The sequence below is a fragment of the Salvia hispanica genome, chromosome 1 (assembly GCF_029641045.1).
Source record: "Salvia hispanica isolate PSC_SH4W2 chromosome 1, Shi_PSC_v1, whole genome shotgun sequence".
Taxonomy (NCBI): domain Eukaryota; kingdom Viridiplantae; phylum Streptophyta; class Magnoliopsida; order Lamiales; family Lamiaceae; genus Salvia; species Salvia hispanica.
The window spans coordinates 5,763,634-5,776,234 of NC_142692.1; the positions used below are offsets into that span (position 1 = coordinate 5,763,634).

Consider the following 12,601-nt stretch of genomic DNA (forward strand, 5'->3'; position numbering starts at 1 on the left):
TTATAGTAATTATGAACCGAAACTCTTATTCATGGACGGACCAAAATAGAAAAACAAGACTCTTATTCGTGGACAGAGTATTTCTGATTTTACTTATTTTCAAACTTAGATCAAATTCTTGAAAAATGTCCCAACAAAATGAAAAGAAAATTTCAATAAATATGATTATAAATGTTACTCATGATTGAATTGACAGACAAGTAGTTTTACTATAACCGAGGTTATGGTGATGACAAAATTATTTGCTCTTTTTTGTCCAATAATGATTGTAGGGTTTTGTGGTTAATTAAGTGATCCATTGTTCAATGGGTGACACCTTAATTATTTCATATAATAACTTTAATTAGTAGTACCAAGAATACAGGTGAAAGTTTAGGTGTATCAGTGCATGCTAGATGCAACAACTAATTAGTTTTGGCGAATTTTGAAATGTCCATGCATAAAGTTTAAATTGAAAACCTATTATCTATAGAAGTTTTTTTTTTTCTCTTTTTTTTATCATTAGTAGTCCTTTTTTACGTCAAACAATTCAATCGCAATTGTAGTTGAGTTGGAGATGATATGACTAGCTAGTGACTAATGTATGAGTACACATACACATTTTACAAATATTACTAGTAGTATTAGATAGAAACTTTATTACGTACGTACTGCAGTATATTACCCTACTGTTTCTTTTAGATTAAATATATATTTGGATTACCGTAGATAAATAAATTTACTCCCTCCATCTTCAAAGAGTATGAACAATGAGTTTGACACGAGTTTTAATGAATAAGGGGAAAAGTAAGGGAGAGAGAGAAATGATAGTGAAAATAATGTTAGTAGAGAGTGGAGTCCACATTATTGTAATGGTATAAGTTATTAGTGGTAATGGTAATAAAATGATGTTTAGGGGCAATATGTTGTTTTAATTTTCTAAAATTAAAAAATTCATAATTTTCAGGAACGGACGAAAAAAATTAGTTCATACTCTTTGGGGACGGAGGGCAAATGTATATAACTAATAAAGCTCGTTTATTAATAGATATAGAGGTTAATTAGATTCACCTTCAAGTGATTGGAAAGTAGATGGAGAAATATGCCGACAAAGCAAATAACGACACCTAAAGTATTTAGAAAGTGCTTGATATATCCCATTTTACTAAGTAATTTCCCCTTTTTTTTTGAGTAAATAACTTTTTTAGTGCAAATACTTTATGATTTACTATGATAGAATTGAAATAACTTTTCACAAACACCCCTCTAGTCTAAATGCTCAGTTTCTCATCTGATGCACCAAAGAAAAAACCGATTAGGAGTTAGGACCCACAAAAATCATTGGTCATTTCAACGTATAGGGTCGAAATTGAATAAAGCATGTTATCAAGTTGAGTCACTCCAGATTAAAACAGTTTGAATATTTTATACTCTCCGACCCTGCAATTGAGTCATATTTTGTTTCTATTCCATTGTAATCGAATTATTTTTCTTCTTTTTTTCTCGCAAGAATCAATTCATTTAGTTTGTTCTTAATTCTCTTTTCACTTATCCATCTTATACACTCATATTTTATTTATTCTCTTTATCTAATTTTTAAAACTAATTTTAATAGGAACAATTTAACCTATTTCTTGAATTAAATGGATTTGATGGGCTGCGGTCATAACGAATTAAATGATGTTGAATGGGTTCAGTCCAAGTCAAGCCCACCACCAATATCGAGGTTGAAATTTTATCCCCTAACACACGTGGGCTACTCAGTTGGGCCCACAACTTCCTTATCATTTTCTAATCAAATGTTTTATTGATTAATGATTAATCATAATACAAAACCAATCAATTATATTTCAGTCTTTTAATTGAAACGTACCAATGAAATTCGTCATGAAAATCTTTACTAGTAGTAAATTTTTATGAGTTCTCACGAATTCAGTAATAGAAATAAGCAGTGGCGGATCCAGGATCCGAAAACGGAGGGGGCGGAATATAATTTTGCGGACATAGCTAATTTTTTTGTAGTTCGGGGCAACGCCGGAGGCAAACGGATGGAACGGACATGGTAATTTTACGTCCCGATAAGGGGAAAATAGTCGGGCGACCGACCCCTCCCCTAGATCCGCCACTGGTAATAAGTACCTGTATAACAATTTTAAAAATTATTTACTCATATAAAGATATAAAATAAAATTGGGCAACAGTAGTATTGAATACTCATCTTAGTACTTGCTATATTTGACAAAGGCTACCAACTCTGCAAAAAATAGTCCAACGTATATATAATTATATTACAAGCTATAGTGCGTAGAGTATAAAATTTGTTTTAATTCAAAGTAACATTCGCTACTGTTCGAGTAGTGTATAAATTAGGAAAGGAATAGTTGAAATCTGCAAAAAGTAGTGTCATATGGCAAAAAGCAGCAATCAAAGTTGAAGTGATTGCTCATTATTTTTCCCCCTAAACCTAAAGCCTATTTACACAATATTTCTGCAAACCCTTCTCGTAGCTTTGGACCAAACAACCCTTCAGATTATTCACTGTGGAGGCCGATTGCCACCGCAGAGCGATCGGCCACCCCATCGCCCATCATCGGACCCCATTGTGGTGAGGGGACCGATCACCATTCTTCATCGCCTCCGCTCTGAAGTCGATCCAGCGGCCGTGGCAATTTCCTTTTCTTTTCTTTCTTTTCTTTTTTTTTCCCCTATATATACACCAACAATTAAAAGTGAAATATATAAAATAGTGATGATGTGAAAATTAGATAGATTGTGTTATGAGCTCCCATTGCATGGAACGGAGATAGGCTCTAGGATGAGTTGCAGACGTGGTAGGAAGAAATGAAGATAAACTCTAAGATGAGCTCCGAATTTAAGGCATCACTTTGAATGTCCTCACAAATATACTCCTAGTTGAAAATCTAATAACTTTTGTTATATAACTTCCATGTACAAAATAAATGCCTCTACTCTATAGTAACATAAAAAGTACTTACAATTTACTTATTTGTAAATTTGAATATTTTAGGAGTACTCCTGGGAAAATTGAAAGTTTTACACCCAATTTTTCATGTTGCAAATTTGCAATGCATGTTTTTCAATTTGTGTCACGGAAAATGGCCAGTACTAAATTGATTAGTTCCATTAGGAATTATACTGGAAAAAGAATTTAGTAAAACTAGTTGAGTGGTTTTGTTTAAGGAAATATCTACTTAATCAATTTGGATATAAAATTCGAGACTATAGAAACTAACATCAAAGTTTTAGCTAGAAAATTGAAACATAGAAAAGTGATATAACAAACTATTAAAAAATGTATTGTAGAATTCAAATTCACAAGTCCAAAAGTTAGGGCCTGTATTGTACTTGTCCTTTTTGTATAGCTAATTTGTTAAAAGTTTGTTATATGCTAACAAAAAAGTTGAAACTATTATCTACTACTGCTTTCCTACTTACATGAACAACGGAGTTCCTATCATTAGGTACAAATACTATAAAGGTAAGTATTTCTAATTAAATAACCATTTTCTTAAGCATAAGTTACTAAATATGCTCTTTATATTTATTCTATCTAGGTCTTGCCGGTATCAACGGATAGAATTTTGATTTAAAATTTTTTGTTTTCTATAATTATGAAATAAAGCATGTTTAAGCATAGGCGGCTATTATTATATTTTTATTTTATGGTTAGAAATAAATTTTTGCTTAAGCAAAATACTTAATTTATTATTTGGCTCCGTGATTAATTTTACATCATCTCACACTTCCATATTAAAAATTTCTTTTGATAAGTTTAGACTTGCAATCATTGAATCACAAAAAATCATATCACCAATGACAAATAACTGTCTTTCTTTCTATTCTATTATAAGTATAATCATTATTTTTGGGGTTGGGCTTGGGCCATTTGTGTCGCTTTCGACTAAATATGGGCTTAAGTTTTAATGAAAATTTATATGGCCCACATTCTCATCAATCATCATTATCAAATATTTAATCCCGTAAGCGGCATATATAGATGCGCAAATATTTAATGCTTTACAACTTTAATTGTTTGAATTTTGAAGTTTGAACTAATAGTTTGACTTAGTGAATTTTCTCCACTGTTGATGATCAATAAATGACATACATGTAGGCATACAATAATACATACTCCTACATATGCAAAACCTAGGGAAGATAATCAGTGTTACATAAGTCAAACGGCTAAATATTTATTTGGTGAGGTCGAATAATTGTATACATGTACATCCAATGCTGGAAACTTAAGTATAAGCATTGTTGCCTAAAAAATGCGACATATATCTCTAAATATAATTTCTTTTTTCTTGCAGAAAACGTCAAGGCCTTGCCAATTCCTAGATTAATGACTTGGAAATTACTCGTGTTTGTGTGCTCCTCAATGAATTTCATTGTTGGCGTTTGACAATTGAGCATGCCGCATTAGAAATTCTATTTTTTTTAGTTGAATTAAATCTAAAATATTATATGTAAATTTTGTTTCACAAGCTAGTAGAAGCAAATTCAAAACTTTAAAAGAGGTGTGTGATTTGATAAGATATTACTTATGAAATAATTTAATATATTTAAAATATTTGCTCTGCATCTATGATTCGACTTAAAACGAGTAATTCGGCCTACCATTTAATCTTCCAAACCATCCGACTGGATGGGTGATTATTCGTCACCTCAAAGGTAAATTGATTAGTTTATTAATCCTACGCAATCTTAATGCAATCTCATCTATTTTCTCCATCAAATAATACTAATTTTACATATTGAACGTATGTAATATAATTGTCACAATACTTGTAATGTACATGTTGTAAAACTATGATGTCGTATCGATTAAATGGTGCCATTTCAGAGTAATTTTCTGATATTTCTCAATTCCTAAAAGAATATATGTTGTAACTGCAAAATTCTAAAATTAATAGCACTATACGAATTACAATATTTCGACCTAGTATGTTTAAATGGAAGTATACAATTTTATGATGTACTCTACATTTTTTGAACTTCTTCACATTATTAGTATAACATTTGGTAAAATTGTGAATAGTAAATTTATGAAGGAGTATTAATTATTCTACCATCTCATTGAAGTTTCAGCCATCACCCTCAAATGGCGATGTCTCCACCCAGTAGCACTCACATCGTTTGCGTATGTATATATATACGGTTAAAACACGTGTAAAATATTGAATATAAATGGTATTTTTCCTTATTTTTACGTATTAATGTTCTAATTATAGGTATGTGGATGCACAGTGTTGGACTGTTAATAATGTGTCAGAATTGGGGTGTAATGCAGACACGTGGCGGTCAAAGGTGGGCCAGAAATAGTCCATCATCTCATTTGCTTCGTTTTCACACTAAGACAGAAGCCGGACGGCGCGGCAATGGCGCCGTTACGCACTGTTGCTGATCCTTCTTCACAATTCACCTCCTCTTTTTCTCTCATTTTTTTACTATACATTTTACTACACTTTTTTCACTACTAATAAATTTCATTTCAATTTAACTGCCCTAGTATTTTGAGCATTGAAGTGCGAGCAATCGTTAACAAAGTTGCAGAAGGTTTCAGCTGCAGTCTGTGATCAATTGGTTATCTGCTCAATTTTTAGATGTCAAATGCTTAAATGACTAAATAAAATTTTAAAATTAATGACCACTTTATAAAATTTAATGGATATCAAGAGTTTTAAAGGAAAACACTAAGATATACACTGAATACTTTATAATTATTCTTTTCATCTCAAAAGAGATGTACTACGTTTTATTATTTTTCAAAAAAATCTCACTTTCCTTTTTTATATTTTGAAGTTATTTTACTAGATTAGAGCGAAATCCTAGATATGTGGAATATGATTGACATGTACATTGAATAAAATAAAATATAAATGTAACTAAAATTTTAAATGAAATAAATTAACTACTCCATCCGTCCCACAATAATTGTCACTCTTTTCTATTTCGGTCCGTCCCACAATAATTGTCATCCTTCATTTTTACCATAAATGATAAGTAGGTCTCACATTCCACTAACTCACTTCACTCACATTTTATTTAAAACCAATATAAAAAAGTGGGTCTCACATTTCACTAATTTTTCCAACTAATTTTTCTTTACGTTTCTTAAAACCCGTGTCCTTAATAAGAGTGACAATTATTATGGGACAGAGGGAGTACTATTTATTTTGAAATAATTAAAATTAAAACAAAAAAATTGATGCAGATAATATAGTACTATTAATTTGTAATCTTTAAAGAAATGAACCCACAATATAGCAATATGGAATTAAAATATACTACTGTAGTAAAATTTCTTTTTGCAAGAATGAATTAAAATATAAGGGTTTATCTTGATATCATACTCGACTTGCAATAATAAAATGTGGAAGTTAGACGTGTACAATTGCGACATGCATTATACGGAGTAGTAGAGTACAACTGCACTAGAAGACAAAAAGTTGAGTCGATCTCACAGAAGTGGTGATGTCAACAATGTTCCCCTACGGTTACGACTGTCATCATCTAATCCTACGTGGCTGTTTGAAATTGTTGACTATTACCCCCTCCTTTTCATTTATTTAGCAAATAATCTAAGAAAAATGACGTTAAATGAGTTAAAGTGAAGGATAATAAAATAGTAAAAAATAAAAATAAAGTGATAATAAAGTAAGAGAGAAAAGTAAATAAGTAGAAATGAATTGACTTTTACTAAAAATGAAATGTCTCCATTATTATGGAACGTACCAAAATGACAAAATAACTCAACTAATATGGAATAAATTGAGTATTATATAGTACTCCATCCATTCACTATATGTCGTCAACATTTGCCTTGTGTGTGTTTTGAAAAATGTAAAAAAAAAAAGAGTTAGGGGAATGTGAATACCCTTTTATATACTACTATATTTGTTTTATAATAGAATGTGAATGTAATAAGTTAGTGGAAAGTGGAATCCACTTGCCAAAAATGAGAAAAAGCAAGGTGGACAATATTTTTTGGATGACCAAAATGGACAACATTTGGTGGATGAAAGAAGTATCTTTATTTTCATGATTTCGAGCTTACTACAAAAAACTTACAGTATCTTTTAAGGACACAATAGTTGAGACATAATTATTTGCATTGGAAATTTTAAAAAGTCAATAATTTAGGACCCAAAAGAAAGCTAGCGTCCTTTAATTAATGACAAATTAACTTAATTTTTTGTTTTTTTAGTTGCGACACCAACAATAAAAATACTTTTTAAAACATGAGTGGTATATTTAGAAATACAAGTTACCATCAAATGTCTTCATAGGTCGTTTTATTGTAGTGTTATAAAACCGTATATTATACCCATATGTTCACCATTTTATGCCATAATTTTCTTCTGGGGCAGTTCATTATTTATTTTTCATATCCATTTATAATAGGAATTTTTAACATTTGAAACTCAATTAAGTAAACTTGGGTCATTAAATGTAGAAAGAAAGTTCTGGACATGAGAACATTTTACAATACTTTTCTTTAGGTACTCTAAATTCTTACATCAATAATAATCAATCATACATTAAATAACATTACATATATCAATTTCACATCACACTTTCATATAATAGACAACCACAAGATTACACAATCTAATTAACCCTCGTTATGTAGTAACTTCATTCTAAGTGAGGAAAACAAGGAGTATTAATTTCAATTCATTAAGCTACCAATCAAATTTGTTTGATTTTACGTTTTCATTTTCTAGGTTTGTTTTTTTTTTGCTTTTAATTATGATTTTCTGTTTATAATTCTCAGCTATACTTTAATCTCGTCGTTTTGGAATTTTGTGTACGTTTGAAGGTATATTTTATTACCCTTTCGTATTTTTTGGGGGGGTTTATAGTAGTTTTTCGCGTTAGGGGTATGTTTTTCACTCTTTGGGGTCTATCAATAAATTCATCAAATTAAAGATCATTTTTACAAATATTTTTATGGCTTTATATATATATATATATATATATATATATATATATATATATTCTATTTTTGTTTTTTCTTTTCAAAATTCTTCAATTTAAACCAATCCTATAATGGAAATAATACGGTATCTTTTTTTTATTAATATATACTACTATAGTATAGATAATTCACGTGGTTTATGTAAGAAATAAAATGTTGTATGTGTGTGCACGTGTAGATTCATCATAAAATTCTCCAAAAGTTGGAAATTTCGAATGAGAAACAAAATACCATGATTATGATTGCACAATCAACTTTTTTTTTTCTTGTTTTATTCCTCGAGCAAAATTCATACACGCATAGAAATTCGAGCAAATTTTAAACCAATATGAATTCTACTTTTTGATTTAGACTCTCAAAATTAGACGCATTCCTTACAAGTCTTACCCCCTTCGAATCTCCTAATTTCTTCAATATTGATTAATCATTGCATCATCATTTTCTATTCTCATTTTTGCATCTCTTCGCATCATTTACTACATCAGTGATCTCATTATTTCGTATTCTTGCAAAACCGCACGAGCCATCATTAACCATTGGTCTTGCTAAGTCCTACCAACACTCCTTCGTATACGGAAGAAAATGCTACTCTTTTGACTGAAATAACTCTCTATTGAAATTGTACACGAATATTCAGATAATCCACGTACTGTGTTATTACAAAATTTATTGTTTGTAACACTAAAACCCATCTCATGATCGAGAGGTCGGTGGTTGGCATAGAAAAATGAAAATAGTAGTATATCTTGTACTACTATAAGACTTTAATCATACTACTTAGTTTTCCTTTAATTTGAATTACATATATATCCATATAATTTCGTATCTGTCATAAGGTATTTTTTATTTTATTTTTACATTAAATTAATTCAAGACGTTATAGGTCGACAAAATTTTATGTAGGATTGATTTAATTATTTTCAAATTCGGACGTCACATAATATGGAAGACACCAAACTCCTTAAGTTTCTCAAATAGACACACATGCACATATGGTTATTCATCATTTTTCTTCATAAGAATATTTTTTTAAAAAGAAGTTCTTCCTATATATAATTCAGTGTATCTCCCTTGATGATGTCTTATTTCCAAATTGTATATGCTACAGGCCTACATACAGGCTACAACAACAAGTAGTGAAATAATTCAATTGAATAAACACTTTCTATACTTATCTCTATTTTTGTTAATTTGGAAAATTTACCATTGCGCGACCCGCAACTTGAAAATGGAATATAAAAGTTGCTAACACGTATCTATTACGGTATAATTAGAATGCATAGTTCATATAAACCTTCAATTGATTTTTTTGGATTATTTATGACAATAGAATGTTTTATTTTATAATCAATTGAAGTGGTACTACACAGGGCGATAATTATTGTTACATAGGAGTATTTGCATTCACGATTATTCTGACTTAAAAACGCGTAATTCTCATTATATTTCAGTTACAACTGTGTTTACTTTATGACTAGGCCATCTCAAACGAGAATCTCGGTTCCACCGTAACTGAACATTGACCGGTCGATTGTCTTTAATACGAGTAATAATTAGTAGTCCAAATACACTACCACTGTACCACATGGTATGTCTGGACCATCAAAAATTCACTTACGGTAAATAAAGAATTCGTGATGTATTTAATTTCACATTCGATATTTCATTTCACGGGATGGTTCAATAGTTTTATACATTGAATATAAACTCTAATTTGAAACACACAATGCCGTTGCTTCTAATACTAATGTGTTTTACATTTCATATCACACTTGCGTACAAGTTAAACTATTCTCTATAGCATAAAATACTCTAATAGGAGATTAAAAATACAATTTGTTGATTGTAGAAATTAGTCCTTTTCAATTGTTGGCTGCTCAAAACATGCAGTAGCCAACTCAATCCCTCTCAACTGTGACCATTTAAAGATGATTTTAATTAAGTTTAAATTAGGACTCCTATAAGAAGGAAAAAAGGGGAGATGCAAAAGAGTTGTATTAAGGGAAAATCACGAGATAAATAAAAAGGCAGGTGGCTTATCGCATGTTTGCTTCACGCAAGCAGCTAATGGGGGGTTTGCTTCATCGCGTGGCTTCAAAGTATTCATTTTGTGTTTAAAAACCACCCCCTACCCCTCACCCCCTCCCCATCAAATACCACCAAACCCTAATTTAAAGCCAACAAAATTAGTACTCCTACTAATTTAGAGAGATAAAATTAAAACCATTATCTCTCTCTCTCTCTCTCTCTCTCTCTGCATATATAATAATGAAAACCCTGTGTTTTTGATTTGTGGCGTTGATCGCAGCTCAGTCAGAGATCATGAGTAGTGAAAACGCGGCGGGAAGCAGCGGCGGAGGGGGGCCGTGCGGGGCATGCAAGTTTCTGCGGCGGAAGTGCGTGGCCGGGTGCATATTCGCGCCGTATTTCGACTCGGAGCAGGGCGCCGCCCACTTCGCGGCGGTGCACAAGGTGTTTGGAGCAAGCAACGTGTCGAAGCTCCTCCACCACATCCCGTCTCAGAAGCGCCTTGACGCCGTCGTCACCATTTGCTACGAGGCTCAGTCCCGCCTCCGCGACCCCATCTACGGCTGCGTCGCCCACATCTTCGCCCTCCAACAGCAGGTCCCTCTCTCTTTAAATCATTGCTCTCTTAATTCTGTTAACAAATTCATGCTTAATCCTTAAAGATCTGTCGCATCAGAGTTGGTCAACTAATGTAACTAGAAGATTAGCACACAGTAATGGAGAATGGGGGGAATAGTTACACGATTCACTGAAATCAAGAAACCTGATTTCTGACTCATTTTCTATAAAATGATTATCTGCCAAAATAAATCTAGTATACTCCTGCTTTCCTTTCTCCCAATTTTTTCTTCATCTTTTGCTGTTATTAAGGTTTTGGTCGGTTGGTTATGTGTGTACAATGGGGGTCCTGCTCCTCCTCATCAATCCACACATCTTTGTTTTCTACTGCTTGGATTCTTTACTCCATTTCAATCGACATCTTCAATTATTCATCGTCGATCTTCATTGCCAATCAATCACACCCTTCATTTGGGAACTCAAATTAGGGCTGAATATTCCAATCTTATGTGTGTAGATAAGATTAATTAGTCTTAATCATAGTACTTATTATTATTTCAAGTGACCGTGTCTGAATCTCTCGGTTCAGTTGCTTTAACCACAAGGATTTGTTTGTTGCCTAATTTTCCTATGTGTTGACTAAATTATTTGGAGTAACATTGGATTACCACCATTAATTACATGTGATTTTTTTTGTGTGGAAATTTTTTTTAGGTGGTGAATCTGCAGCAAGAACTCTCCTACCTACAAGCCCACCTGGCGGCACTGGAGCTTCCGACACCGCCGCCGCTGCAGCCGCAGCAGCTGATGGTGCCGGCGTCGCAGTCGATACTGGACCTGCCGCCGATCCCGGCGGCGTACGACTTCTCGGCAATGTGCGGGGATATGGTGGCGCCTCCCTCGCTTTGGAGCGTGTATCCGCGGCAACAAATCGATCAGCAGCGTCAATTCTCCAATGCGGCCGGAGGAGGAGGAGGCGGCGATCTTCAAGAGCTGGCGCGGGAGCTTCTGAACCGGCACGCTCCGCCGATGGTGGTGCGATGCGGGAATCAAGCTTCGTCGACTTTGCCGCCCAACTCTAGGTAGAGGAGAGATTAATGGTGGAAAATAAAATAATTGGGAGTGATTAGTTGCTAATCAAGTAGCTTAATTTGCTCAACTGAAACTCGAGGGGATTTGTGGTGCTCCTACTTGCAAGTGAGTACGTTTTGTTTTTATGGTCGATTGATCGATCACAGTTTTTATTAACTTCTTGTCTGCTGTTTATATTCCGTTTTGAATGATGATTTCAGTTGCATTTTTTGGTTAATATTTATAAATTGCGATCATGAATTATGTGCAGTTGAGGGTTTTGGCACTAATTAATTTGACTATTAGTTGATTCTAGCTCATGAACATGTTTAAACACTCTAGGGTTATGTTATAAAATTATTTGTTCTGGACTAATAGATAATTAATTTGTACTTGTAGCATAGAAAGTAAATTAATTAATTTGTGTGCGACATCTAGTACTGATCAGTTATAGATGTGAATTAAGATTAATACTAGTAACATTTTAATCATGAACCCACCTTCTATTCCACCAATTAGGTTACCGTTTAGGATTTTACTGATGTCCATTAAGGATTAAGTCTTTATGTAAATTGTGATAAAATTAAATTGGCGGTACAGTTAAAATTATATTCATTTAAACCGTTTTCGTCAAAATAAATGATAATTTGTGGTTGGAATTTGTATAAAATAAGGATGTGTGATTGGAGATTTTAGTAAGATAAGTCATTTTTTTTTGCAAATTGATAGATTGTCTGCAAACAAATGCCATTAAATTGTTGGAAACTACATGCATACTTAAAATAATAATAATAATAATAATAATAATAATAATAATAATAATTATTATTATTATTAAATACTCCATAAATTACCTTAACAATTTGAAAACAATACCAACGGTCCAACTTTAAAATTAAACTATGAAAAATCACTCTGAAAATATGAACTTTAAGTTTCAAAAGTAAACCCAATAATTTT

The 12,601-nt window shown here is 32.4% G+C and overlaps 1 protein-coding gene across 1 annotated transcript; it reads left to right on the forward strand.

Annotated features, from left to right (window-relative positions):
• The first annotated feature begins 10,149 nt into the window (after positions 1-10,149).
• Positions 10,150-11,879, forward strand: LOC125223392 (LOB domain-containing protein 30-like). The gene is made up of 2 exons (XM_048126522.2): positions 10,150-10,609; positions 11,285-11,879. The coding sequence occupies exons 1-2, from the start codon at positions 10,307-10,309 to the stop codon at positions 11,654-11,656; spliced, it is 675 nt and encodes a 224-aa protein (XP_047982479.1). The 5' UTR covers positions 10,150-10,306; the 3' UTR covers positions 11,657-11,879.
• Positions 11,880-12,601: the final 722 nt, after the last annotated feature.

Coding starts and splice junctions, on each gene's coding strand:
- LOC125223392 (XM_048126522.2), top strand. CDS start 10,307: ATGAGTAGTGAAAACGCGGCGGGAAGCAGCGGCGGAGGGGGGCCGTGC. Junction 10,610..11,284: donor TCTTCGCCCTCCAACAGCAG/GTCCCTCTCTCT, acceptor AATTTTTTTTAG/GTGGTGAATCTGCAGCAAGA.